Source organism: Mustela nivalis, assembly GCF_964662115.1.
Source record: "Mustela nivalis genome assembly, chromosome: 8".
Taxonomy (NCBI): domain Eukaryota; kingdom Metazoa; phylum Chordata; class Mammalia; order Carnivora; family Mustelidae; genus Mustela; species Mustela nivalis.
Window position 1 is genome coordinate 48,301,236 of NC_139027.1, and position 24,225 is coordinate 48,325,460.

Below are 24,225 nucleotides of genomic sequence, written 5' to 3' on the forward strand. Positions count from 1 at the left end.
AAGATTCTCACTGCCACCCACCTTTTCCTCTGCACTCTCCCAAATAACCTCCAACCCCGGGAAGTATTTCAGGGAAAGTGCATATTTCTCTAGTTCCCTACAATGTGCCAAGTTTTGTCCCTCCATAAGGGTGTTCTCTCAGCCTAGAAAACTCCTTCTTCTTTGAATCAATTCTGTCTTCACTTTCTCAAGCTTAGCTACTTAAAAACCGCATTATAGGCTCCTAATCTTCTTAGGTAACTTCCATTAGCATCATCTACAATTCAATTTTTAATTTAATTTTTAATTACTTGTGTGATTATTGGATTATTGTCTTCTATTCCGGCTTCCTTGATTAGAACAGAATTTATCCTATAATAACAAGGAATTACACAATCAAAGTTTCATATTAGCTGAATTTTAGACTTTTTCTGCCCAGCCAAAGAGAAGAGAAAAAGGTGGAACAACTAAGGTGATTGTGACCAGTAGTGGTGAGGATTTCCTGGGCTAACTAAGCCCAAAACAGCTTGATCATCACTCTTGCTAGACTGGATCTATGGGCTAGGAGCAGAGAGATAAAAGACAGACTTTCACAGGAGGCAGGCAGGATATTCCCAAGTCATTCCTGGTGCCCCAACCTTCTAAGGATGAAAAAATGATTCTGTAGAGTTTTACAAAACTAGAAAAATGAGCCTGAAGAATCTTATCATCTTCTTCCATATTCCTATTTACCCAAAACCCCATCAGTTCACTCTGACATTATCTTAGAGTGAAGAAGAAGCTGTGGTTTTAATTATTCCCCCGAACAACTACGCAGAGCAAAATCAAAGAGCACGGAGCTGCCTCTACCATTTTGTGGGCTGATCCCAGGAATAGAACTTCAGTTATATTACTGCTATATTTTATGCCCACAGAAAGGAGAACATGAACAACATCACATGGTATTCAGCCAAGGAAGGAAAGTGTTCCAGACAAATGCCCCACTTCAGGTTATTGGTCATTATTTCATCCTCTATGCCTAGTATGGTGCCTGACACTCAATAAATATTTCCAAGGAAAATCAGAAGGATCATTCTAGTTGCAGTTAAAAAATGAATAGGAGGCAGGAAAGTACTCCAAAAGAGAGATATTGCTAACCTAAAAAAAAAAAAAAAGTTTCCAAAGTGTGGTCCGAGGATCAGCAGCATCAGCACGATGGGGGACATGTAAAAATGCAGATTCTCAGGCCCCACGCCAAACCTACTGAACCACAGACTTTGGGGGTGAAGCCCAGCATTCTGTGCTTTACGGAATCTTCCATGTGAGTCTGATGATTGTATAAGTTTGAGAACCACAGGTGTAGGGCAAGGAGATAGGAAATGGTGGTTAATAGAAATCGGTCTGAAGCAAATTCGGGCAAAGTTAGGGTCTGACATGTATTAGCTGTGAGATTTTGAATATCTTCTCTCTGTCCCAGTTTTTTTCTTGGTACTAGGATGTTGCTGTATGGATTACATTCAGACAATCCATAAATAAAGTTCTTAAATAGATGTCTGGATCACAGTATGTTCTTAATATAATTAGCATTAAACTTACCTTAAAGTTGACAAACAACTCCTAGACCCACAAGAAAAGACTATAAGTTAATCCACGTATTCACTCAAGCAAAGAAAAAAAATCTTACCTTCTGGAGAGGGTCTGGTCATCAGGGTAGTCTAGAAAACTGGTCATAACATAAAATGTTGGCCAGTCCCTGCCCACAAAAGGAAGGAGAATTCACCACGTGGTTTGGGGGAAATTCCAGGCCCATTGATGAGTTCCTCTTGGAATAAAGATGGACTCATGGGGGGTAGCCAACAATTTTGGAGTTGTCTGGTTCCACTGATGAATTATTCTTAGCATGACTTCGACTACTGCCACTAAACATTTGAAACGTATGCTTAGCTTCCATTGTTCTGATTCTACGTTCATCAAGCAACTCACTTGTTCTTATTTGACATGAAATTTTGCCTTCAGAGAAAGTGCTTGTCATAGAGACATAAGTGTTCTGGTATGCCGGCCAGCATGATTATCTTTTCTCTCATTCTAAATTAATAACTAGCATTTGGTGTTGTCATATAAGTCCCATAAATCTAGTTCATGTGAGCCTGATTAAAGATGAAGCTGTTTGCTGAGCTGACAAGTCTGTTTCTGGGCTTCCAAGTCAGAAGCCATGACACATTCTCCAAAGCAAACATATTACATGTGAAGTTCTTGTAGTATACGCCCTCCCTGGATAAAATACCCTGATATGGCCTCAGAAGCCACACAAACACACACACACACACACACACACACACACACACCCTGTATTAGCTATCTATTGCCATAGGAGAAAGTATTAAAAAATTTGGCAGCTTAAAACATTGACTGTCTCACGGTTCTGCAGGTCAGGATTCCAGCGGGGGCTTAGCTGAGTGATTCTGACTCTCCAGGCTGTAATCAAGTTGTGGGCTGGGGCTGCGCTGCTCTCACAGCCTGAGTGAGAGGGAGGAGGCCTGCTTCTAAGCTCACTCACAGGGCGGTGGCCGGTGGCAGGCCCTCGCTGGCTGTTGGCCGGAGACATCAGTTGTTCACCACATGGGCCTTTCTGCAAGGCGTCACATGGTGGCAGCTTTCCTCAGAGTCAGCAGGCGAGAGACAGAAAGTGAGCAAGGCAGAAGTCACCGTCCTCATTAGTTCTCTCATCTCCGAAGGGACGTCCCATCATTCTTACCATGCTCTACTCATTAGAAACAAGTCACTAGGCCCCGCTCACACTCCAGGGGAAAGGACCAAGGATCATAAACACCAGGAAGCGGGAATTATTAGAGGCTGCTTTAGAAGCTGCGCACCATTACATCATTTTTGTATTCAGTTGTGCAGAAGTATAATATTTGTCTTCTACAAGCAGCTCAATATTGCAGCTCAACTGAGCATGTTCCATCGGTTCCTGGAGAGCAAATGTGGAAGAAGACGCCATCCCATCTCCTGTCCATGTCCCAGTGGCCCTTCCTTGTTGCCTCCTCTAACGTCTTTCCGTCATAGATCCAATCAGGCGTGGTATTCAAATACTTAGCCATCTTATAGCAGGGGCATCAACCAGTCAGAGTGGATGTGCCAATTCTTTTTTTTTTTTTTTTACGATTATTTATTTGTTTATTTATTCATTTCAGAGAGAAAACACTTGAGTAGGGGGAGGGGCAGAAGGAGAGGGAGAAGCAGAAGCAGACTCCCTACTGAGCAGGGAGGCCAACATGAGGCTGGATCCCAGGACCCTGAGATCATGACCTGAGCCAGAAGGCAGACCCTTAATCGAGAGGGCCACCGAGGAGCCCCAGGAACATGCCAATTCTTGGTTGCTGCAGCTTCTATCAGCCTATTATCACTCCATATCAAAACCATAAGAGACTCTTAATCTCACAAAACAAACTGAGGGTTGCCAGACAAAGGGGGGTAGGGAGAGGGAGCTTGGGTTATGGACATTAGGGAGGGTATGTGCTGTGGTGAGTGCTGTGAAGTGCGTAAGCCTGACGATTCACAGACCTGTATCCCTGGGGCAAATAATACGTTATATGTTAATTAAAAAAAAAAAAGAAAAAGCTATTCAACCTATTCCCTTGAAACAATATTTGGAAAATCACTCTTTGGAAAAAAGGATGTCCTCAGGCAATGTGTTTTCTGTTTTCCAAATTTGAATTTGCTTTTCGGATGTTGCTAGGGCCAGAAGTAGGGCAGGCAACAGAATCCCGGCTGTCTCAGCTCCAAGGCAGTCCCATGATTGAGCTGTTCTGTGAACTACCCTTCCATGTTAAGACTCTGTTTCCAAAAAGGCACAGAGGCCAACTATGTTTAAGTCCACTGAGTTGTACACACTGATGTTGGGAGCTGAGACCCTGCACCAATGGAAACTTAACAGAAGACAAGACTGTGAACTAATTACTGTGTGCTTCAGAAAGTGTTGTAAACCAAGTTACCTGGGTGGTTTGCTATCTGGGCAAAAAGCCATCTTATCAAGAAACTTATTGTTTCCCTGGAAACGATAAGTCATTTATCAGGACAACATTTATCAGGACAGCTTGAGATCCTCACCTCGCCATGACCATCAATCCTAAACTATTATTATTTTTAAGATTTTTATTTATTTATTTGACAGACAGAGATTGCAAGAAGGCAGAGAGGCAGGCAGAGAGAGGAGGAAGCAGGCTCCCTGCTGAGCAGAGAGCCCACTATGGGACTCGATCCTGGGACCCTGGGATCATGACCTGAGCCAAAGGCAAAGGCTTTAACCCACTGAGCCCCCCAGGCACCCCAATCCTAAACTATTATGTCAGGAATTTTGCTCAATCCCAACCAGTTCTCTGCCTTGAAAAATCCACTTTAAGTCATGAAAGCATAGACTCCAGAACTCTGTAAGTATCTTCCCCTGCCTTTCCCTTTAACTCCATCGGGTGGTGTCTCCCTGTACTGCAGTGAGTAATAATCAGCTTTGCTTGGTCAGCAGGTTTTTAACGGAGGTCCTTGTGCAGTCAGCACTTGACCATCCATCACTCAACAAACATTTAGTAAGCTCTACTCTGTGCCAGGCACTATTCTAGGTGCTTGTCACACATCAATAAACCAAACAGGTAAGAAACTCTGTACTTCAAGGAACTTACGCTCTAATGGGAACAAAGACAATAAGCCACACATAAGTAAGTAAATAAACGATATTATGTACTAGATACCAACCAGTTCTATGAAAGGAAACAAGGCAGAAAGGAACAGGCAGGATGGGACCTGCAGTGGTGGGTTCAGTTTTAAGTGAGATGGTTTACAGGTCACCAAGAAGGTCAACTTTGTACAAAGACCTCAAGGAGCTGAGGGAATGAGCCATGTGGCTATGCGGGTGTCTAGAAGGAAAATTTTCTAGGCTTAAAAAACAGCAAGCACAAGGTCCCTGAGTTGAGAGGGTCCCTGCTCTGCTCGGTGCAGCGAGGAACAGAACAGCAAAGAGGACAGAGTCCGGCAGATGAGGCCAGAGAGAGAACGGGAGACCGAAATCTGTTCTGGCCTTGTGAGGACTTTGGTTTTGCTCTGAGTGAACAGGACAGCTGTAGAGGCACCTGAGTAGAGGGGCACCGCGATCTCACACAAGCACGATCACTCTGGCTGAAGCACGGAGCAGGGATATAGTCAAATTTATCTGTTGACTGTGCTTTTGGTCACATCCAAGAAATCATAGCCAAATCCAATATCATTATGTGTTTTTCCTGTGTGTTTTTCTAAGTTTCTTTTAGTTCTGACGTTTAGGTCTTTGGTCCACTTTGAGATAAATTGTCTCAAGAGTTTACGGTAAGAGCCCAATTTCATTCTTTTGCCCACGGATACCTGATTTGCCCTGCACCGTTTGTTGAAAGACTCTCCGTTTCTCCTTGAAAACAAAGGTTTCTGTTTGCTCCGGGTCCTGTCACAGTTCTCACCAGCAAATACACATTCCTCCTCCACCTCCTGCCACACACATCCGCCCAAACAAACGGGCCTGGGGGTGTTCTGCAGAATAGCATTAACAGCGTAGAGAGGCGAACTTGTGACTGCCTATCAACAACATGTTCGTGAGAAGCACCCCATCTTTAAAGACCGAAAAGTAATTCTCAACAGCATTCAGAATACCTCCTTGATCTCTGCTACCCGAATGGGGTGTTTTGACAAGCACCTCCCACTCCATCCCTTTAAGTCAGAGCAATGAAAAAAATTCCCTTCATTAGGGAAATGCAAATGAGTTTCCTTCCACTGAAAGGGTGCCTTGCATAATATGACCATACTTTCGGTGATATTTTTCTAATAGCGGGGAGTCAGCTTCTCCCTCTCCCTCCGCCTCTCCTGCCCCCTTCCCTCCCTCCAATAAATAAAATTTTAAAAAATGTAAAATCACGACTCTCATACAAATAGAAAATAAACATGGTGAAATGTCCTATTTAGCTGATTCATTACCGAGGAGAGCAACAGGATGCTAGGAACCAGCCCAAGGAGACCCACAGCCGCCCACATTCAGAGAAGTGCTGGAGGGAATTCGCAAACAGGTCCCATAGGGTGACCTCACGTTCCACCAAACTCTGTTTGTTTTCTGCGGACAAGAATTACTTGTAATACTAGCCCTTTTCTATAACTTGCAGGGCTGTAAAATACCACAGAGACAGGGAAGGGCGGAGGTAACGCTGATGGGTGAGCAAGTTTCAGTCTTTCCAATTTTCCTCCAGAAGAAAAGTGTACTTGAAGCTGCTCCGATGGCGGGAGATTTCACTTTTCCCTGAGCATGAAACGGCCTTTCTGACAGCCACTACTTGTCATGGATGATTTTCTTCTCTTTCCTTGGGATCAATAAGACGAAGAGAATGTGAGCTGAATGAGTACAACGGAGTTTCTAGCCTTTCTTATTTTATTTGTGAGCTTTCCAGTAAACTCTCTCGGATGTCTTGACACATGATAGCAACCTCACTCCATTGTTTGCCTTAAAAAAAAAAGTGTTTTTTCAATCACAAAGTAAAACTAAGGTTGATGACTCATACTCATCCTTTTTTCTTTTTCAAAATAGTATTTATCAAGCATCTCCTGTATTTTAAGACCTATTATAGGCATAGAGCTACAGCAGTGAGCAAAATAAATAAAATAAAAGGCCCCTACCCTTATTAAGCTTACCTTCTTGTGGGGGACACAGACAATAGGAATAACGTGATATCAGGGAAGACTAAGCACTCTGAAGGCTAAGAGAATGGAGTGGATAATGGGAGCAGGGAGGACCAGGCCACGTGAACACCTGAGAGAGGCCAGTAGCATTGGGACAAAAATTTATAAGAGCAACAGCAGCCCAGCAAAATCATTGAAGTTCATATCCATATACTTAACCACTACTGTGCCCCTACTGTGTACCAGGCACTGTTCTGGGTGCTTACAAGACAAACCATTGGGGAGGCCAGAATTGTGCTGTCCATACAGATATAGAAAGAGGAGGTATATTTCTGTCTGTTGATTTCTTGTTCCCTCTAACCACACCCTCCCCCATACATGATTTCTCAAAATCCGACTTCATTGTTCCTTCTTCCAAAAAGCATTTCCAATCACTCAAGCCAAAGTGGCCTCTACTGCATGCTCTCCAAGAACCTGGTGCCTATTCATGTTAAAGTGCTCATTATGCTTGGTTATAATCATTCCCTGCTTCCCCACAGGGCTGCCCACACCCTAGAAGCAAGCTCATCACTGTTTTCACCTTTGCACTTCTGAGGCCCACACAGAAAGCCTGCGATACCCTAGCTCTTGATAAGTACAGAAAAGCGGTGAGACTAAGGGGTTGGGGGTCTTCCCGCTTTTTAGATTTTTCCACTGAAATCTTCTGAAGTAAGTCTCTGTTGGTTTTCCAGTGAGAAAACAATCCACTTTATTTTTATTTTCCTTTTTTTATTTATTTAATAAAAGATTTTATTTATTTGACAGACAGAGATCACAAGTAGGCAGAGAGGCAGGCAGAGAGAGAGAGGAGGAAGCAGAGCAGAGAGCCCGATGTGGGGCTCCATCCCAGGACCCTGAGATCATGACCTGAGCCGAAGGCAGAGGCTTAACCCACTGAGCCACCCAGGAGCCCCTCTTTATTTTTATTTTTTAATAGATTTTTCCACTTTATTTCTAAAACATGAATGCATAGACTACATAGCTAGTTCTTACTTCCTTTACACAAATTCTTCTACAGAATAGCTGAAAAGAGGCATTGGTTTCAAATTAAGCTTATACCTACAGTGACAGGAAATGGTGAGGCTAACTCACAGGAAATCAGGATAACAATGTACTTATAATGGCTAGGGGATCATGGAATACATTTTATAGAGATTTTCATCCAAACGGCCAGGGTAGGGGGAGGAAAGTTAAGCCGCTTCTGAGCTCTCTGGAAAACAGGGCTCTGAAAGGCAAAACTCCGCAAGATTGGTGTTAGGCTGCCCTCTGGTGGATCCAGTGGCACACAGCAAGACTGGAAGTTCAAGGTCCACTCCGCAGTTCTTCAGGAGATTCCCTTCAGAAGCTTGTGTTCATTTTTTTGTTTGTTTGTTTGTTTGTTTTTGTTTTTTAAAGATTTCATTTATTTTATTTGACATACAGAGATCACAAGTAGGCAGAGAGGCAGCCAGAGAGAGAGGAAGGGAAGCAGGATCCCTGCTGAGCAGAGAGCCCGATGTGGGACTCAATCCCAGGATCCTGAGATCATGACCCAAGCCAAAGGCAGAGGCTTTAACCCACTGAGCCACCCAGGCGTCCCCGAAGGCTTGTGTTTTTACAGGTGAATGGTAGGCTCTGCAAACGCCCCAGAACAGAAGGTGGAGAAGAAACCCTGGAGTAAGTATACCAGGTTTTGATAATCCAGACAGTCCTTTGCTAACTAATCCTGTTCTTATTACTAATATGCCTAAGACACTTAGGTAAGTGATCTCACCATATCATGGGCTTGACTGACGAGAAAGCTGAGGCTAAAGGAAAGCAATGAAGGGTCAGAGGTCACACAGCACACGTGTTGGATGTTTGGTGTAGCCACTGATATTATGCACCTACTATGAGCCAGTCACGGACATGGACATAGAGAAATAATTTCCTCTGAAGAAAGCACAACAGTACAGAATGATGGCTGCTGGGATGGAGGCATACAACATGCATTTTGTCCAGACTAGGCCAGTTGGGAAAGTTTCCCAGCAGGACAGAGAACTGCACTGAGCCCTGAAGATACAATGTATATAATTGAAGAAGTCGGAAGACTAGATCAGTCAGGAGGCTAGGGAAGGATGTCATCCCCTCCCTGACACACACGCAAATATGAACTCCAGTTGGAAGGAGATTTCTGTTTCACAGGCAGTTCTAGAGTCTTCAACTGGACAAATTTTCTGGAAAGTACTGCTTTGGGCAACATAAGTATATTTTAAAACCAGTACCCCATACTTTAAAAATGTATTAGATGGCTATCTAGATGGCTATCTAGGCAACATGGAGTCACTCTGGCTAAGCAGGCCCAGGAAGGCCCTAGGGGTTTAACAGGTTTTAACGTGGAATCAGCCCCCAACACAACGGATTTGCTTTGCAGCTCAGGAACAGCGAACTGGGGGAATCCTTTGCTTTTATGGCAAACAGTAAACATGCCTGTTCTTTGTCCTGGTGAGACATGACCCTATCCCTCAAAGCAGTTTACTGCAAACTCAATTCTGAGCAATGATCTGGATAAAGAGCAGTCGGAGCTTCGCATTCTTGGCATGCCCAGTAAGACACGTAGGGGCTCCAGACACCCGTGATGGAAGATTACCCCTCCCAATAGCACTTTTTATAGGAAAGTTGAAAAAAATAAATACAGAGTAAAATATACCTCCTACTTACATTTCCCACCAACTTTGTTGTTAAGTTAGTTCTTCAGAGTGGACCCAGCTGCAGGAGGTTTATGGGCAACCATTGGAGTCACACATCTAATTCAGGGGATCATATTTTTGAAACCGTGACACAAACGCTCCTGTTAGGGATAGCTCAAACTCCTCATAAATTATCGGCCCTACTACTTGGGACTGGGATGATTCACTCAGGGAGGGTCCCTGAGGGGTCTCCATGTCCCCAATCTCAAGGATGAGATTCCAGGGGCCCCCTGAGATGGTGCTAATGTCCTTTGTCTCAGAGTGCGGTGGGAGCTTCCTCACAGACCCACGGTTGTCCACTTCCAAGCTCTTGCCTGCCACCAGCGTGCTGTCAAATTTCAGCCACTCTGCCCCAAGTGGCTTCGGATAAGGACTGATCTCTACAGCAGAACAGCACATTCAATTCTGAGCTCAGAAGTCCCCTGCTCCTCACACTTTGTCATCTTTCAGAGATCTTTACATTGCTCCATCATCTACTCATTATTTCCTTTTCATTTAGTTTATTAAATATATTTTGAGATGCTACCATACTGGGACTTCTGCTAGGCACTGAGAGCTCATGCTTCTGCTCTCAAGAAACCAAACCCGAGAAAATCTCAAGTAAGTGTATATATATATATATATTTAAAAGATTTTATTTACTTATTATTTGACAGACAGAGATCTCAAGTAGGCAGAAAGGCAGGCAGAGAGAGAGGAAGGGAAGCAGGCTCCCTGCTGAGCAGAGAGCCTGATGTGGGGCTCAATCCCAGGACCCTGAGATCATGATCTGAGCAGAAGGCAGAGGCTTTAACCCACTGAGCCACCTAGGCGCCCCTCAAGTAAGTATTTTTAAACCAAGTGTTCCTTATGATGGAGGTCAATGATGCCATGTGATTTTTGCGGGGTGGGGGGGTTGCTAAATAAGATGCTGTATCACTTTTCAAAATTAAAGTTGTGGAAAAAAATGATTGCTTGATCTGTGTAGAATCCTTGAGGGGAAACTACTGTGTATATCTTGATATTATTAGCAAAGATGCACATGTGGTGTTTAAAATGTAACAGAAAATGAATTGAGCAGAAAGTATACAAGAAACCATCCACCTCTCTCTGGATAATCTTACAAAGGAAGAAAATACTCAGATTGAGTCACTAAGTAAATAAACCAAGACAGGATCTGAGAAGACAACCACGACTTGGGTTGTGTTGTTTCCCTCTCACTTTCCCAAGGAAGAAAGTGGCCACTCACGGACAGCAAAGGCCAACCCAGCTGTCTCCTCTCAGTGTCTCCTCTCAGTCCTGGTACCCAGGGAGCTAGAGACCCAGAAATAGCAGTAACACACATTAGAAATAATCGTTCATGGGGTGGTCACGTCACTGTCCCCGACCTGGGTGACCTACTCTCCTAGCAAACACTTAACACTTTGAAACAAGATTTTTTGTGTGTGTTTTGTTTTCAAGAAAAAACTTCTTGGACTCTGTTGATTAGTATTTCTTAATGAAAATTTTAATCTCCTAGTTCCTCATTAGCAAAATCCCATTTCACAGTCAATTACAAGCCATTAGGTTTAGCCTACAGCACTAATAGTCCTTCCATTAATTTATCAAAAAGGACATGAAGGGCTGTGGATTATGGAGACAGAATTTTGTAGTGAATACCTCCATCTTTAAATGGGCAGAAATCTTATTAAATAGTAATTAATTAATGCCACTCCCAGCCCTTTCCTCTGATGGGCCTCAACATCAGTCAACAAAGGGAATGCCCTCAGGTCATGACCATACTTGCAAAAGCTGTGTGTTAGGGGTGACTGCTCCCTGTACAGGCATCCAACGCTGAGTTTAATGACTTGTTCAAAGTCCCTGTCCCTGTCACTCAGCAAAATGAGTGTTTCATTCAAGCCAGGCTGTCAAATCCCCAAATCTGTACTTTTTGGGACTTCGAGGAGAGAAAGTTTGCTGAACATGTGAGAATCTGAGGGTGAACGCCAGCCCTTACCCCTTCCCAACTCCAGCCATGGCCCCCACCAGCGATCCGGTCTACTGCATGTGTCGAGTATCTGACTGAGATTGTATTCAAAGAAATGCATCTGTTGGTTAAAAAGAAAGAAAAGAAAAGAAAAACACCAGGCATCGCACTACTCAGGAAATTTTGAGGCTGAGTTAAGTAAGACTGGATGATTTTTTTATCATCCAAACTCTCAGCCTCTAGTCATGGTTTTCAAGTCTTGGGTATGTAAGAAACAGCATAAGTATTTGTTCAGCCTGGAGATTTGTAAGTCCCAGCCTCAGAGATATGATTGAATGGTTTGGGGAGAAACACAGAAATTTGTGGTTTTAATGGGTGCTCCAGGAGAATTTGATGCAGGTGCCGAGAGAGATGCATTTTGAAAAACTAAGCAAAGATATTTTAAAATAAATACAAACTGTGAATGCAAGAAATTGTCCAATCTTCCCCATTTGATGGACGTGCCACTCCCTTGGGAAATCCCTCTTTGAATTGAAGGTCCAGCAAAGACCTGTCTTACATCCTGGAGGTCCGGATGATTTGAGGTTGGGGAGAAAATAGTAATGGCAATGGGAGAGAGAAGATGGGTCTTAGAATCCAGTATCAACTCCTTCATGTAAGACTGGGGGGCTAATGAACAAGGGACAGGTGATCAGGGTGTTCAAAGCCAGCAGAAAGGAGACCCCTCCCCCCAGTCAGAAGAACACGTGAAAGAAACAAAGGAAATGAATAAAGAAATTATCCTCCTGAATACTGCTGAGTAGATTTCTTAGAAACTCAGAGTCGGATGCATTTCTAATCTCAAATCATGGCCTGACAGCTGGCTACAGGCCAGTCCATCTCTGCTGGGAGCCATGTTCTGAGAAGCCTTTCTCCTTGGACTCGACATTGCTGACACATCCCAGGAAGGATGAAGAACGAGAATGGGAGGTGGGCGAAGCCGCTGTGAAGGGATTAGTGGCAGGCCCAGGGTTCGGTTGCAGGAGGAGTTCATGCAGCCGTGTGTAGGCAGGGGGAGCGTGAAGCTAGGTTTGCTGAGGACTTTATGAGACATTGACAAAAACTGTAATCTGCATCATATGTATCTCCCAGGTAGAGATAAGTGAGAAGGGTTTGTGTTTAAATGCCTCTCCCCAGCCACCCAACCACATGGGATGTAACTTGATGATTAGTTGATTTTATTATCTTTCCTCCCCCTGCTGTTTTCCCCAGGAGAGATGGCACTATGAAGGTTCTAGAGTTATTAAACTTGCACTTGCCAAGACTTGGTCCAGCTCACATCAGGAAGGGCGTACTGTTCCTGGGGCAGCCAGGACTATCAGCCACAGACCATCCATCCAGAGGATCCTCAAGGCCATAGGCAAGCTTCAGTGGGGGAGGCATGACTGACCTAGAATGACCAGTGGTCCGTGTGTGCTGACGGGTTGTTACCCACAGATCCTACTAGTCCCTGAGCGCCACTAGTCCCTAAAGCTGGCTGTTCCCGCTCAGTCTCTTGTGTGGGATTTTTCTCCATGTGTTTCATACATGTCCAGAGACTCCTGGCTGGCTGGGCGTCCTCATACAATCTCCCACAGGGACCTCAAATTCACCATGTTTCAAACTGAACTGATCATTTCCTACCTACCCAGATCCGCTTCTCTATTCTTACCTTGATGGATGAGATATTCAGCCACTCAGTGGCCCGAACTACAGTGTTTGGAATCCTCCTTGCCTCCTCCCTCTTGCCTACCCTGGGTCAGCCAACCAAGACCTTGTCTCGCTGGTCTTACTTCATAAATATTCCTTATACCCACCCCCTCCTCTGGATCCTTAGCCACTGCCCTGGCTTAGGTCTTCATCATTTTTTCAGTAGATGTGCATTTGCTTCCTTATTGAACATTCTTTCAAGGGTTTTCAAGGCAGGAGAGGCTATTGGCATTTGGGGAAGGACAGCTGTGCATTTGTGAAAAGTGGTTCCAGCACTCTATGACTTTCAGCTTGTGACATGTCAGTGCCCCCTCGTTGTAAGAACCAAGGTCTCCTCCCACACATGGCGCTAGAAAGGAGTTTAATGCTGCCCAGAGACCCAGGAATAGCGAGGGGGAAAGTGGAACTGTAGGAACCAGCAGGGGTGACCTGAGAGAAATCTGGAGGTGAGATCCTGTGCCCTGATGAGGCTTTTATACTCTCCTAGGGTAGGAATATGGCTCCTCGGAGGGCCTTAGATGCAGCCGACATCACATCTCTGCCTGTCTTCCTTCAACTGTCTCTTCAGTGCCCTTCTTGACCTCTGGTGATTCTATATATTAGCCCCCTGGAGACTGATTTTACTTGCAAGCCCCAGATGTCATGTAAATGTCGATTTCTGCCGCCTTTGCGTCTCTAGCCAAGCTATCTCTTTTGACTTCAGAATTGAGTATATGAAAGAGATGGCTATTCAAATCAACTTGAAAAGGTATGAACTACTCAATGAATTGTGTCTATTCTTATGGGAAAAGGTTGAAATAGGTCCATAACCAATCATAGATGTACACTCCTGAGGTCAAAGAAATTAATAGAAAAATTACAAAGTCATTGAAGAAAATAGAAAAGGCACATACCTTTTGATGGTTCAAGATGGCGACATAGGAAGATCCTGCCTTGGCTTCCTCCCACAGATGTACCAGCAGCACGGGCTGCGTAGGAAAAGAAACTCCTCTGAAAACAACCTGAAGGCTAACGAACATGACTGTGCATTGGGCAGATGAGAAGAAAATCACCTCAAAGAGGAGAGGGGTGGGGACACAATCTTGGCATAAACCTTACCCCCAGGGCAGCGACCAGCCACCGGCAGGGAACTCGAAATCTGGAGCTTTTCCTTGAGGAGAGAAGGGTTCCAACCCCACGTCAGCACTCTAAGTTTTAAGGCCTGCCTCTGAGAGATGAGCCCCCAAACATCTAGCTTTGAAAACCAACGGAGCTTGTGCAGATCAGCGATCCGACACTGGGCTCTTAAAGGGCCTGTAGGCGGAGACTGACCACCTGTGCGCCCAGGGCAAAGCAGCAGTGCTGCCCAGGCTGTAAGCCAAAGAGGCCCGTTTGCTCATATTTATATTATGTTATCTGGGTGGAGTGCTTGGGTGTGTTGGTGGGGAGTAAAGCGTGTTAGGAGTCCAGAGAGATCTAAAGGGACTTGCGCGGCCAGTGAGCTGGCCGTGATCCCCCAGGGGGGAATCGATGATCAATTCTCTCAACTGCAACAAGGAGGCAGAGGGGTCAGGAGGGGTGGGGAGGGACTGGGATATATTGGGATTCAATTTCTGCTCTTCCGATGGAACAGCAGTGCTACTGGTGGTGCGGGGTTTCCAAAGAGAAACTGAGTTAAAGCTGGATGAAGCTTTATCTGTTTCACATGAATCCGAAGACTGGCACTCTTCCCGCACAGCTCTTGTTTTCTTACCAATGCTTCACCGTCAGACTGACTTCCCGAGATACTCCTGGAAACATTCATGTTTATTCCATTATGAGATGGCCACATGGCTCCACTGTTTTCTGCATGAGGTCTGGGCGAAGAATTCTAGTTGTGGAAGGAAACAACACACTCGGTTTAAAACTATAAGCAGTAGAGGGGCAACAGGGCATGGGGGCTGGCTGCAAGTAGAGCATGTAGAAGCCTTCAATGAAGGGACCACACATCCACGCACTCTTTCCGCTTCAGTACCATCCAGAGAACCCCTCAGCGCACCCCAGAAGCCTTTCTCTTGCTTCTCTACAAGGATTTCCTGACCATGCTTCTAGACCAAATTCAAATCTTGCTTGCCCTATGAAACCCTGCCCAGCAGCTCTAGGGGAAAAAAAAAAAAAGTTATTTCTCCTCTTTGCTTCTAGAGTATTCTTTTAAATTTATGTTATTTTTGGGGGGCTTTATCGCTATGATTCGCTTCTATATTTGTCTTCCTCTGCAGAGCATGTATAAGAGAAATGCTTAGCATTGTTTAGATTGGACTCAGTTAGATTCATGATGTTAATTAAACTGTGCACGTTGACTCATGGGTAGGGTTTGAAAACAATAGATTGTAAGCAGTATATTTTAAAAATGGAGAAGAAAACAGAAACCATCAAAGTGATCCAGCCATTATAAGGATGAATAATGCCTCATGCAGTTTGTTTCTATTATCTATTTGGATGTTCCGAGTCGCAGTAAAATGTTCTTCTTATTGTGGATAATTTTAAAAAATCAAACCTTGAAGGCTCGGGCATTTGGGGGTAGATCGAGGAAGAAAGCGATGGCCAGAGAGTCTGAATCTTTCAAACTATGAGGGGATCTACACCATACAGAAAGCAATGAATCAATTGATACAAGTTCATAGCTTCAATGGGCAAATAAAATAGCTATGGGTCACATTACAGAGGTCAACGAGCTATGTCTGTGAAGACAATCAATATTTTAGGTTTTGTGGGCTATGAGGTGTTCGTCATAACTACTCCACTCTGCCATGTAGGACAAAAAAACCAGCCACAGATCATATGTAAATGAGTGTGGCTGGATTCCAATAAAATTTAAATTTCATATATATTCAGGTGTCATGAAATCTTCTTCTTCTTCTGATTTCTTCAACCGTTTAGAATGTAAAAGCCATTCTTAGCTAATGGTGTTTTAAAAATATATCTCATTAGGGGCGCCTGGGTGGCTCAGTGGGTTAAAGCCTCTGCCTTCGGCTCAGGTCTTGATCTCAGGGTCCTGGGATCGAGCCCCGCATCGGGCTCTCTGCTCAGCAGGGAGCCTGCTTCCCTCTCTCTCTCTCTCTCTGCCTGCCTCTCTGCCTACTTGTGATCTGTCAAATAAATAAAATCTTTAAAATATATATATATCTCATTAATAGAAAATTAGAGGTCTCATAAGGTCTATACATCAGATGATTGCCATTAACAAGATCGTTTGTTACTCACAGTTCCCAAGAGGCCAGGGCCCACCATGCCATGGGCTGGAGGGACACACAGGGAAGCTTTATAATCACTCTGGAGGAATGTGGGGAATTGTAGGCAAAAGCATTTACTGTGGTTTCTGTGGGAAAGAATGAGTGAGTCAGGGTAAGCAGGCTTAGGACTCGCTAGTGTGAATAATTTCAGCAGGCTCGGGGATATAGGGTCTGTCCTGGTTATCGAGTACTCGGTGCTGGGGTGATGGGGTCAGGTGGACTGTGGCCGGGAGTGTGAAAGCCCTATAAAGGGGGTGGTTGGGGCTGTAGGCTCTGGACTGGTTGGTTTACATTTGAAAAGTATGCTCATTTGTTTACTGTCTCTAAGAATTAATATATAATTCTCATATATTATAATTCTCATAATACTAACTCAGGGAAGGCCAGGCCGCCAAGGTCAGAACATCAGAATACAGAGTACAGAATATCGCAAATAAAAGCAAGAAATATAAATACAGCAAATAAAAGACATGGTTAACACCTATGTTGAAAAACAGGGTAGAAAAACAGGGGTCAGGCCAGATTGGGCCCATGGGCTGTGGACTGCCATCCCATGGACTAAGAGCCCAAAGATAATGTCCAATGTCAAACACGCAGGTGTTATGAAACATAAATACTTCATGACAAATGAACAAATGTAGTAAATCATGAAGCTTCTCGATTCCTGCCGGCGAACATGAGAGAAAGAAATGATAATTTACGGTAAGAATCACCTGCATCCATTCATACTGAAGGAAGACCTTCTCCTCGTTGGCCCATGTACTCTGTTCATTCTGCTCCTGTCATTCCCAGAGCAGGAATATATCCCCTGACCTGCTGTTTCTGTCTTTACTGAGGAGAGCCACCGCCAGAGAATGGAACTCAGAATTCTCAAAGCAGTTGTCAACACGGTCGTATCTGCACAAGCCCTCCAGGAAAATATTCGTGAGATCTCTGTCATCTCATCATTCTCCCCAGACTGAATTAAAGTTTTTGAAGTTCATGATCTAATTACCCCATTGCGAATTCCTTGAGGGCAAGGACGCTGTGCTCCTTCCCATTACTATCTTGCTCACGTCCTTTCGCAGGCTGCTCAGCGCAGTTGGGAGAAAATCCCAAGACCAACGGGGGGGCCAAGACTGTCTCCCTATCCGCCATGGATTGGACGGGCGCCTGCCCCAGCCCTTGCTGCCAGAAACATCTCTTGGCAAGTGCGCCCTCATCAGTAGCCCGGAAGGTGGGGGCCCAAATCCCAAAGGTGTCCTGCCTTTCCTGCGCTCTTCCTTTTGTGTATGGTCCCTCCTCCCCTTTCCCCCGGCTCATGCCCCATTCCAGAGGTCTCACCCTTCTCATCTCCATCGGGTGCCCTGGAGGGCAGAGGGCCTGGGACCCAGGAGCTACACCATAAACATTCAGAGAGTGGATGCATGAAGGATGGAGCAAAAGCAAATCCATGGCAGCTTGAGGAAGAGGGAGAAGTTCTGAGCGCAGTGTTAGGAGTGACCACCGCGTTTCCCATATGGGCCCGGAGGGTTCCTTCCTAGTGGTTTTGTAAATCTTCGTTCACACTTGACAGCCTTGGGCAGCAGCTGCCTCTCAGCTAGAAGAGAGCCTCCTGCAGAGACTGCGAGGGAATTCTCAGCACGCCCAGGGAGAGAGGGAATTAGAGGGAACTTTAGGGCTTTTAAAGGATGATCATAAGCGTGCCTATGGGGGCAGCTGGGACCTCTCCGTGATGCTCCTGCAGGGTGGGGAGGGGAGACACACAGTGTAGTCTGGCTAGATTTTTACTACACACTGGGGACATTTTCTTCAACAATAACCTTTTTGCCCTATTTCCTTTGCTACCACAAGTTACACCAACGGATGGCTTTACTGGTATATGTAATTGTTCTATTACCTGCCAGGTGTTATGAATAAATGAGAGTATTTACACTGGTTGGTAGATCTAGAATTCCTCCCTCTCTCCTTTATTTTCAATGTGTTCTATAATATGTACATGTTCATTTCGTAATGGAAGAAGAAACGAAGGCCCAGTCCATACCCGGCTTTTCTCCCCATCATGACCTCTGTGTAGTGTGCCTGCTGTCACGTAAGGCATGTGGGTTCCAGAGCCACAGTGCTAGGGTTTATATGTTGTGCTGTGTGTCTTTGAGCACCTCACGTAACCTCTCTGGGTCTCGGTTTCCTCCTATGGAAAATGGGGATAACAATAAAACTCATCTCCTATATTGTTATGAAGATTCAACGAGCAAACGTAGGTACGATATTCAGAATGGTGTCTGCAACACATTAAGGCCAAAGTCAATATTAATTATCATTACTGTTTGTATATGACTTTAATACCTGAAAAGAAAAATAGTGAGCCTAACGAAATGGTTATAAATATCTGTTTAAAGGGGCACCTGGGTGGCTCCGTTGGTTGCACGTGTGACTCTTGATTTTGGCTCAGGTCATGACCTCAACGTTGTGGGATCATCAAGCCCCGAGTTGGGCTCCATGATCAGTGGGGAGTCTGCTTGCTTGTCCCTCTTCCTCTGCCTTTTCCCCCTAGTCTCTCTCTCAAATGAATACACAAATAAAAATCTTAGAAAAGAAAGCCTGTTACAGTGTTATGTTGACTTACGGCACAGGTTAGAAGACTTTCCATTCAAAAAATCACAAAAATTAAATAGTCGTGTTGCTCTAAAATCCTAGGCTAGCTATGGGAACCCAGTTCTACAAACAGTGTTCTTCCAGGCTCTCGAAGGCCCAATTTGGCTCTGTTTAGACTGCTCTCTGGTGGAGACCTTGCAGGAGGGCTGGAAGCTAAAGGACCCTTACATTCTCACTTAACACAGGCCCACCACTCCCCCCACAGCTTGGACAAAATGACTTTTAATGGAACTCTCTGTCTCATTCGCCAACAGCCTGCAGCGTGGGCTGGAAGCGGCTATGTTGGGGCGTGGACTTTGGGTTCTGGTCGTCCAATACGCTCTCCTTGTGCAGTCCCCTGATCTCTACCCTGCTCTTCGGTGCACAAAGCATTGGTTCAATCCTTACAGCAACTCTTGGGATGGGCACAGGAATCCTCATTTTAATGATGAGGACACAGAGATTTATAGAAAAGCCATGATGTGCCCAACATCACACATCAGTGCCCTGGGTCCTCCGTTATTTAATCCAACAGGAGCTGAAGAATCCCCTCACAAGGGCTCCGAGTGTGCTATGAGAAAACCATAGTGGTATAGTGTTTGCTGGGGTGTAGGGGGTGGCCCAGGGGACTGGGCCATGGACTGGGCCATAAATGCTCAAAAATGGCATTTATACAGAGTTAGGCAGGAAAAGTCCTCAGAAGTGGGGCAGTTGAGCTCAGTCTTAAAACAGGAGTGGCACCTTTCCAGGGGACAAAAGTTGGGGAATGTCGGCCTCCCAACCTTGTAAAATCTCCCCTATAATATAATACCTTGTAATATACATACGACCAAGCATAAACTAGCTCGAATCTATATTTAATCTTTTTTGCTTCAATTGTGAAGTTTAAATTTTTAAAATCATCACTTTTCCACAAGCAGTTTGACTTCATTATTACAATTCTGAATGTTATAGAAACAAAAAAATAACAAATACTTTGTTTTTCAGATTTCAGATCCCTTTTTCTTTCTTTCTTTCTTCTTCTTCTTTTTTTTTTAATAAAGAACCATGTATGCAACAACCTGACAAGATGTCAGGAACACTCTCCTGGTCAACAAACATGGGCATTCAACATAGTCTGAATGTTTGCAGAGTGTTAAGCCCTGTGGTTGCCCCACCATGTACTTGGCCAATACCCTGCTGGTGGACATCAGGGCCATTTACCCAACAACTCTGAAAATAAGCAGAGCTGGGCTGGAGAATGGGACCGAGCTACAAGCAGCTGGGGACAAACCAGGTAATAATTACTCAGCGACCCACCCTTGCCTTTCTTGTAAGTTATTTGCCTTAGACAGAGCTGCAATTTTGAAAGCTAATCTGGGTATTTTGCAAGAAAAGCAAATAAGCAGAAGTACCCTTTGGAGCCTTAAAAGTCGACATGGGTTGTGCGCAGTGAAATCTCAGAGCCAGGCTGAAGTGGCCTCTGGGAGCAGATGAACATGGGAAAGTCATAGACTTTTCATCTTCCTGAGGATGCATTGGTTATGGGCGTAGCTCCTGAAATGCAGTACAAACCTGTTAAAAAAAAAAAAAAAAAGCATAGAAGATTCCCTTGTCACCTTATCTTGTTTTGAAAACGAAATTCATGTCCACAGAAGTGAGGTGTGCTTCTCTCCTAATGAAACCTTACAAGATTTTCTGAGTTCCAACAGGCATGAGTATTTTAAATACTCCCAAGGGTGTGACCTTGAAATCGACATACCTTGGCTACTTCTTCCCTCTCTTCCCCTTTTCTTCACCCTCTCCTAGTTGTTCGAATACCAGCTTTGTGCCGGGTGTGGCGCAGGCACTGGGGATACATACAGGCAGTGGCCAGAGCTGACCTCTTAGGGACCTTATTCACAGTCCCTGGGGCTGTTGACAAATCCACACATGCACATGCGAAGGCAACGTGTGTGGGTCCAGGGAAGGATGGATGTGTGAGTCCATGAAGGTCAAATAGGTCCCCAAAGCAGCTGACATTTGAGCTGCATCTTGCTAGGAAACAAAGGGGAAATGCTGGTGCAAAGGCACCAAGGGTGAAATCATTTGTCCTCCTTGTGCAGAGAGAAGTGCAAGGCTCCAGGAGCGCTGGGAGCCCACTAGAGGCCAGAGAGGGATCAGGGCTTTCTACAGCGTGGAGGCGGACAGGGCTTCTGCCACACATGGTGAGGGGGGCATCAAAGTCACCTAAAGTCTTAGTGAAGAAATTAGGGTAGGTGACTGAGCACGATCTTTCTTGGTTCCTTGCCTTCAAGCAGCCTCCACGCTGAAATGGCCTTCCCAATCCCATCTTCCTTTTATCTGGCTAACTCTGATCATCCTACACGTTTTAGCTCAAATGTCCCAAAGACGTCGCTCTTCTAGTTCTGACACTGCTACTCAGTCTCCACACCGTGACCGGTCACGATGGGTCTCTGTCACCTGTAAAATGAGGAGCAGAACACGGTCCCACGTCTAGCGAGGGCAGGATGTAAGGAGGGAGGAGAGAGGGACCGCAGATGAGGGTCACTGCTGATTGATCTGTCTCTGGAAGCGGGAGAGGAGCAGGGAGGTGACTGCGCAGCCAGGTCAGGGTCCCGAGAAGACTGTATCCTGGATGGGGGATGGGACACTCACGGGCAGAGGAGGGGTGGTGGGAACGGTTGGGGAGAGGCGCTGGTACCGTGCAGATGGTCGGGGATGGCAGTGGGCAGGGACTGCTGAGAACAGCTGCCACAGGGAGAAGAAGGGAAGTTCAGGCCCAGAACTGCCACTTCCGCATCCCCTCCTGAAAAGCATTGCCAGGCTCAGGACAGTCCCCGGAGGGTGGTGTCCTCCCGGAGCGCTTGGCAGAGCTTCACAGGGCAGGCCATCACCATGGAGTCCTCAGTGAGGAGAGGAGGAGAGAGAGAGCGAGGGAGCCTCAAGGACCTCTGAACTCAAGGGCACCCAGGCTGTGGAGATGCCCACCCACTGGACGACTTCCTGTTCCTGTTCAGTGTCCCACGGGAGGCACCAGACTCCCTCTAACAGGACGGGGGTGAGGGGCTCTCGAGGATAGAGGCTCTAGCTCCCCAGCAGGGCGCGGTGCAGAGAGAGGGCCCGGTAAAGATTTGTTGCATATGTTGCAACCTCTGTGTTGCACAAACCCAAGTGGACCATCATCAAAACACATTTTTTTTTTTTTTTTTTTTGTGCTACCATCCTTTTAAAATGTGCCTTGGACCCTTGGCTTTTTTGTTCTCATTTAGGCAGTAACTGTCTTGCAGTCACTGGGGTTGTGAACAGTCTTACTCAAACAGTTAAAAAGGTTAATTTGTGTAATAATAATAAAAAAATCAGACTGGAACTCAGCATTCAGTCTTGTGCCCTCCTCCTAGTTGTAGCAGAAAGTTGGTGAAAACCTGCTGTGTCAGCCTCTCACTTTCTCAGCTCCTGTCCCCACAACTTACAAGTGAAGGGTGGCAACTGGTTGGGGGCAAGATTATTAGGGGTCAAGACAGGGTCTCCTGTCGTGGGACTGTGGCTGAGGGAGCCTTGTCAGGGGCCAGATATCCGAAGCTAAGACTTTCACTCATCCTGCCTTCACGGACTCTGCAGAAACCCTCTCCCACACCACCCCGGGGACTCCCTATTACCACAGCCCCTGTGACGTGGGCAGTGTGTTCTCTTTGGATGTCATTCCCTGGAGCCCCTGGTTCACTGGTGGCCCACTGTGCACAGAATCTCACTGTTAGGGTCTCCCCCTCCTCTGAGGCTCTGCTTTCCCAGAGAGTTTAACACCCCTCTGGCCAGGCTCTTTGGGTCCTCAGAAACACTTGCAGGTCCTCACAGATGAGTCCTAAGAAAGCAGCCCTGTCCTGTGTAGCCTCTCCTGTCCTGTCCTGTCCTGTCCTGCTGCCCAGGCTGCCTCAGCTCTCAGAGGACTTCCTGTACCCCCAGTCTATGGGAACACAGTGGGGATGGCCTGTTGCAGCCATGGAAGGTCCCTGGTCAGGCTTGAGTGGAGGAAGCCGCCCCCTCCAACACTCCTTTGAAAGGAAATGGGCACTTGGCCACAGTGCCCTGCAAAGAAATCTTTTCACAGCTACCCCCCCCACCCCTGCCCCAGGGGCACAGACCCTTCTGTATTCTGAATGCGAGGACAGGGCTCAGGGATCAGAGAACCTGCTGGAGGAGATTTCCTCTGTGAATTCTAGATACGGAGAGCTGGCTCACACCCAACTCTGTGGGGCCCGGTGAGACAAGGACAAAAAAAGTCCCATAGGCCTGGTCTGTTACCTTGCAGCTGAAAGCACTGGCAGCTGGAATGTCAAGTTCAGACACCCTGAATTCACGGCTCTTTTGCTCTGTCCCTCCACCCTCACTAAATGTCTGTTCTGAGAGTCAGAAACGCGCAGCCGTGGGGAAATCGGACAGCCCTAACGTCTAAGCAGTCTTGATTCCCTTCAATTAGGATCACCTTTAAGTCATCAATTTTTAGGTGAGGCTCCTGGCCAGGGCTAAAGCCAGCCGAGAATGGCAGTGGGTAAGATTGCGCCACAAACTTGCTGTGTAAATGTGGGCCTATCTCTCTCGTATTTCCACCGAATGGCAAGCAACCTGCACCTACTTAACAGAAAATCAGCACCTCCTTGAGGTTCCCGGTCTCACCCGTCCCAGATGGTCAGAGAAGGTCGGTCTGGGTGGGCGCGGGACCGCCCTGGGATCCGCCGCGGCCGCCGCTGTCGTTGCCCGGCGCTGCCACACGGTGGCGCCGTCGAGGGACGCTCAGTCTCCACAAAGCGGCTTTTGTCCGCGTCCCCGTGCCGCCGCTCAGGTTCTCCCTGGGAGGATGACCCCATTCCCTTAGCCGTAACCTCAGCCAGGGGTGACCCCCGCTTGAGCTCACGAGGTTGCAGCTCAGCTGAGCTCTGCCTCCAGTGTTTTTTCACAGCCGCCGTCCAGGTGCCAGCTGGTCCCAGGAGCCCCAGGGCCGCACAGCCTCCCAGGAATCCTAGCGAGCCTTTGTTTTCCACTCCCCGCACAAAGCGAGCTGTTACCCTCCCCGTCTGGACAGGGGGCTACTGGCATCCATCTAGACTTCGGAGAAAAGTGCCCTCGGTGACTCGTTAGGGGAGTTCAGGATGCCCCAGCTCTCCCCGCCCCTCCCCTCCACCTGGGCTTAACAGCCCGTGAAGGCCGAGTGGGTTTTCCGTCTCAGTCTATAGGCCAAAAAGAGAAGTTGGCACTTTCCGCAGGAAAGCAAGGGACTACAAGTGTAATCTTTTAATCTTTTCGCCGGCAGCCCTCTTGTAAG

At 46.2% G+C, this 24,225-nt stretch overlaps 1 protein-coding gene across 8 annotated transcripts; it reads right to left on the reverse strand.

The window, feature by feature from the left end:
- Positions 1-294: 294 nt before the first annotated feature.
- Positions 295-24,015, reverse strand: LOC309871030 (uncharacterized protein). Of its 8 annotated transcripts, XR_014314972.1 has the most exons (7): positions 23,580-24,015; positions 20,321-20,480; positions 18,337-18,483; positions 14,795-14,911; positions 13,956-14,030; positions 5,950-6,466; positions 295-351 (listed from the first exon to the last, which is right to left on the reverse strand). XR_014314972.1 is itself a non-coding variant. In XM_082743686.1 (6 exons), the coding sequence occupies exons 3-6, from the start codon at positions 18,391-18,393 to the stop codon at positions 6,303-6,305; spliced, it is 273 nt and encodes a 90-aa protein (XP_082599812.1). In that variant the 5' UTR covers positions 18,394-18,483; positions 20,321-20,480; positions 23,580-24,015; the 3' UTR covers positions 5,878-6,302. The 8 variants fall into 8 exon arrangements, 6 of the variants coding, with proteins under 6 accessions (XP_082599812.1, XP_082599807.1, XP_082599809.1 ...); XM_082743686.1 differs by lacking the exon at positions 295-351 and having other exon boundaries at positions 5,878-6,326; XM_082743681.1 differs by lacking the exon at positions 295-351 and having other exon boundaries at positions 5,878-6,466.
- Between the last annotated feature and the right edge of the window lie 210 nt (positions 24,016-24,225).

Bases quoted from the DNA above. Each gene is read 5' to 3' on its own strand.
- LOC309871030 (XM_082743681.1), bottom strand. From the start codon at position 18,393: ATGCCTTACGTGACAGCAGGCACACTACACAGAGGTCATGATGGGGAG. The intron at 14,912-18,336 runs GTATGGACTGGG...TTCCACAACTAG, and splicing joins ATGATGGGGAGAAAAGCCGG to AATTCTTCGCCCAGACCTCA. The intron at 6,467-13,955 runs GTATGTGCCTTT...TTTTTTTTTAAG, and splicing joins CCATCTTGAACCATCAAAAG to GCAAACAATGGAGTGAGGTT.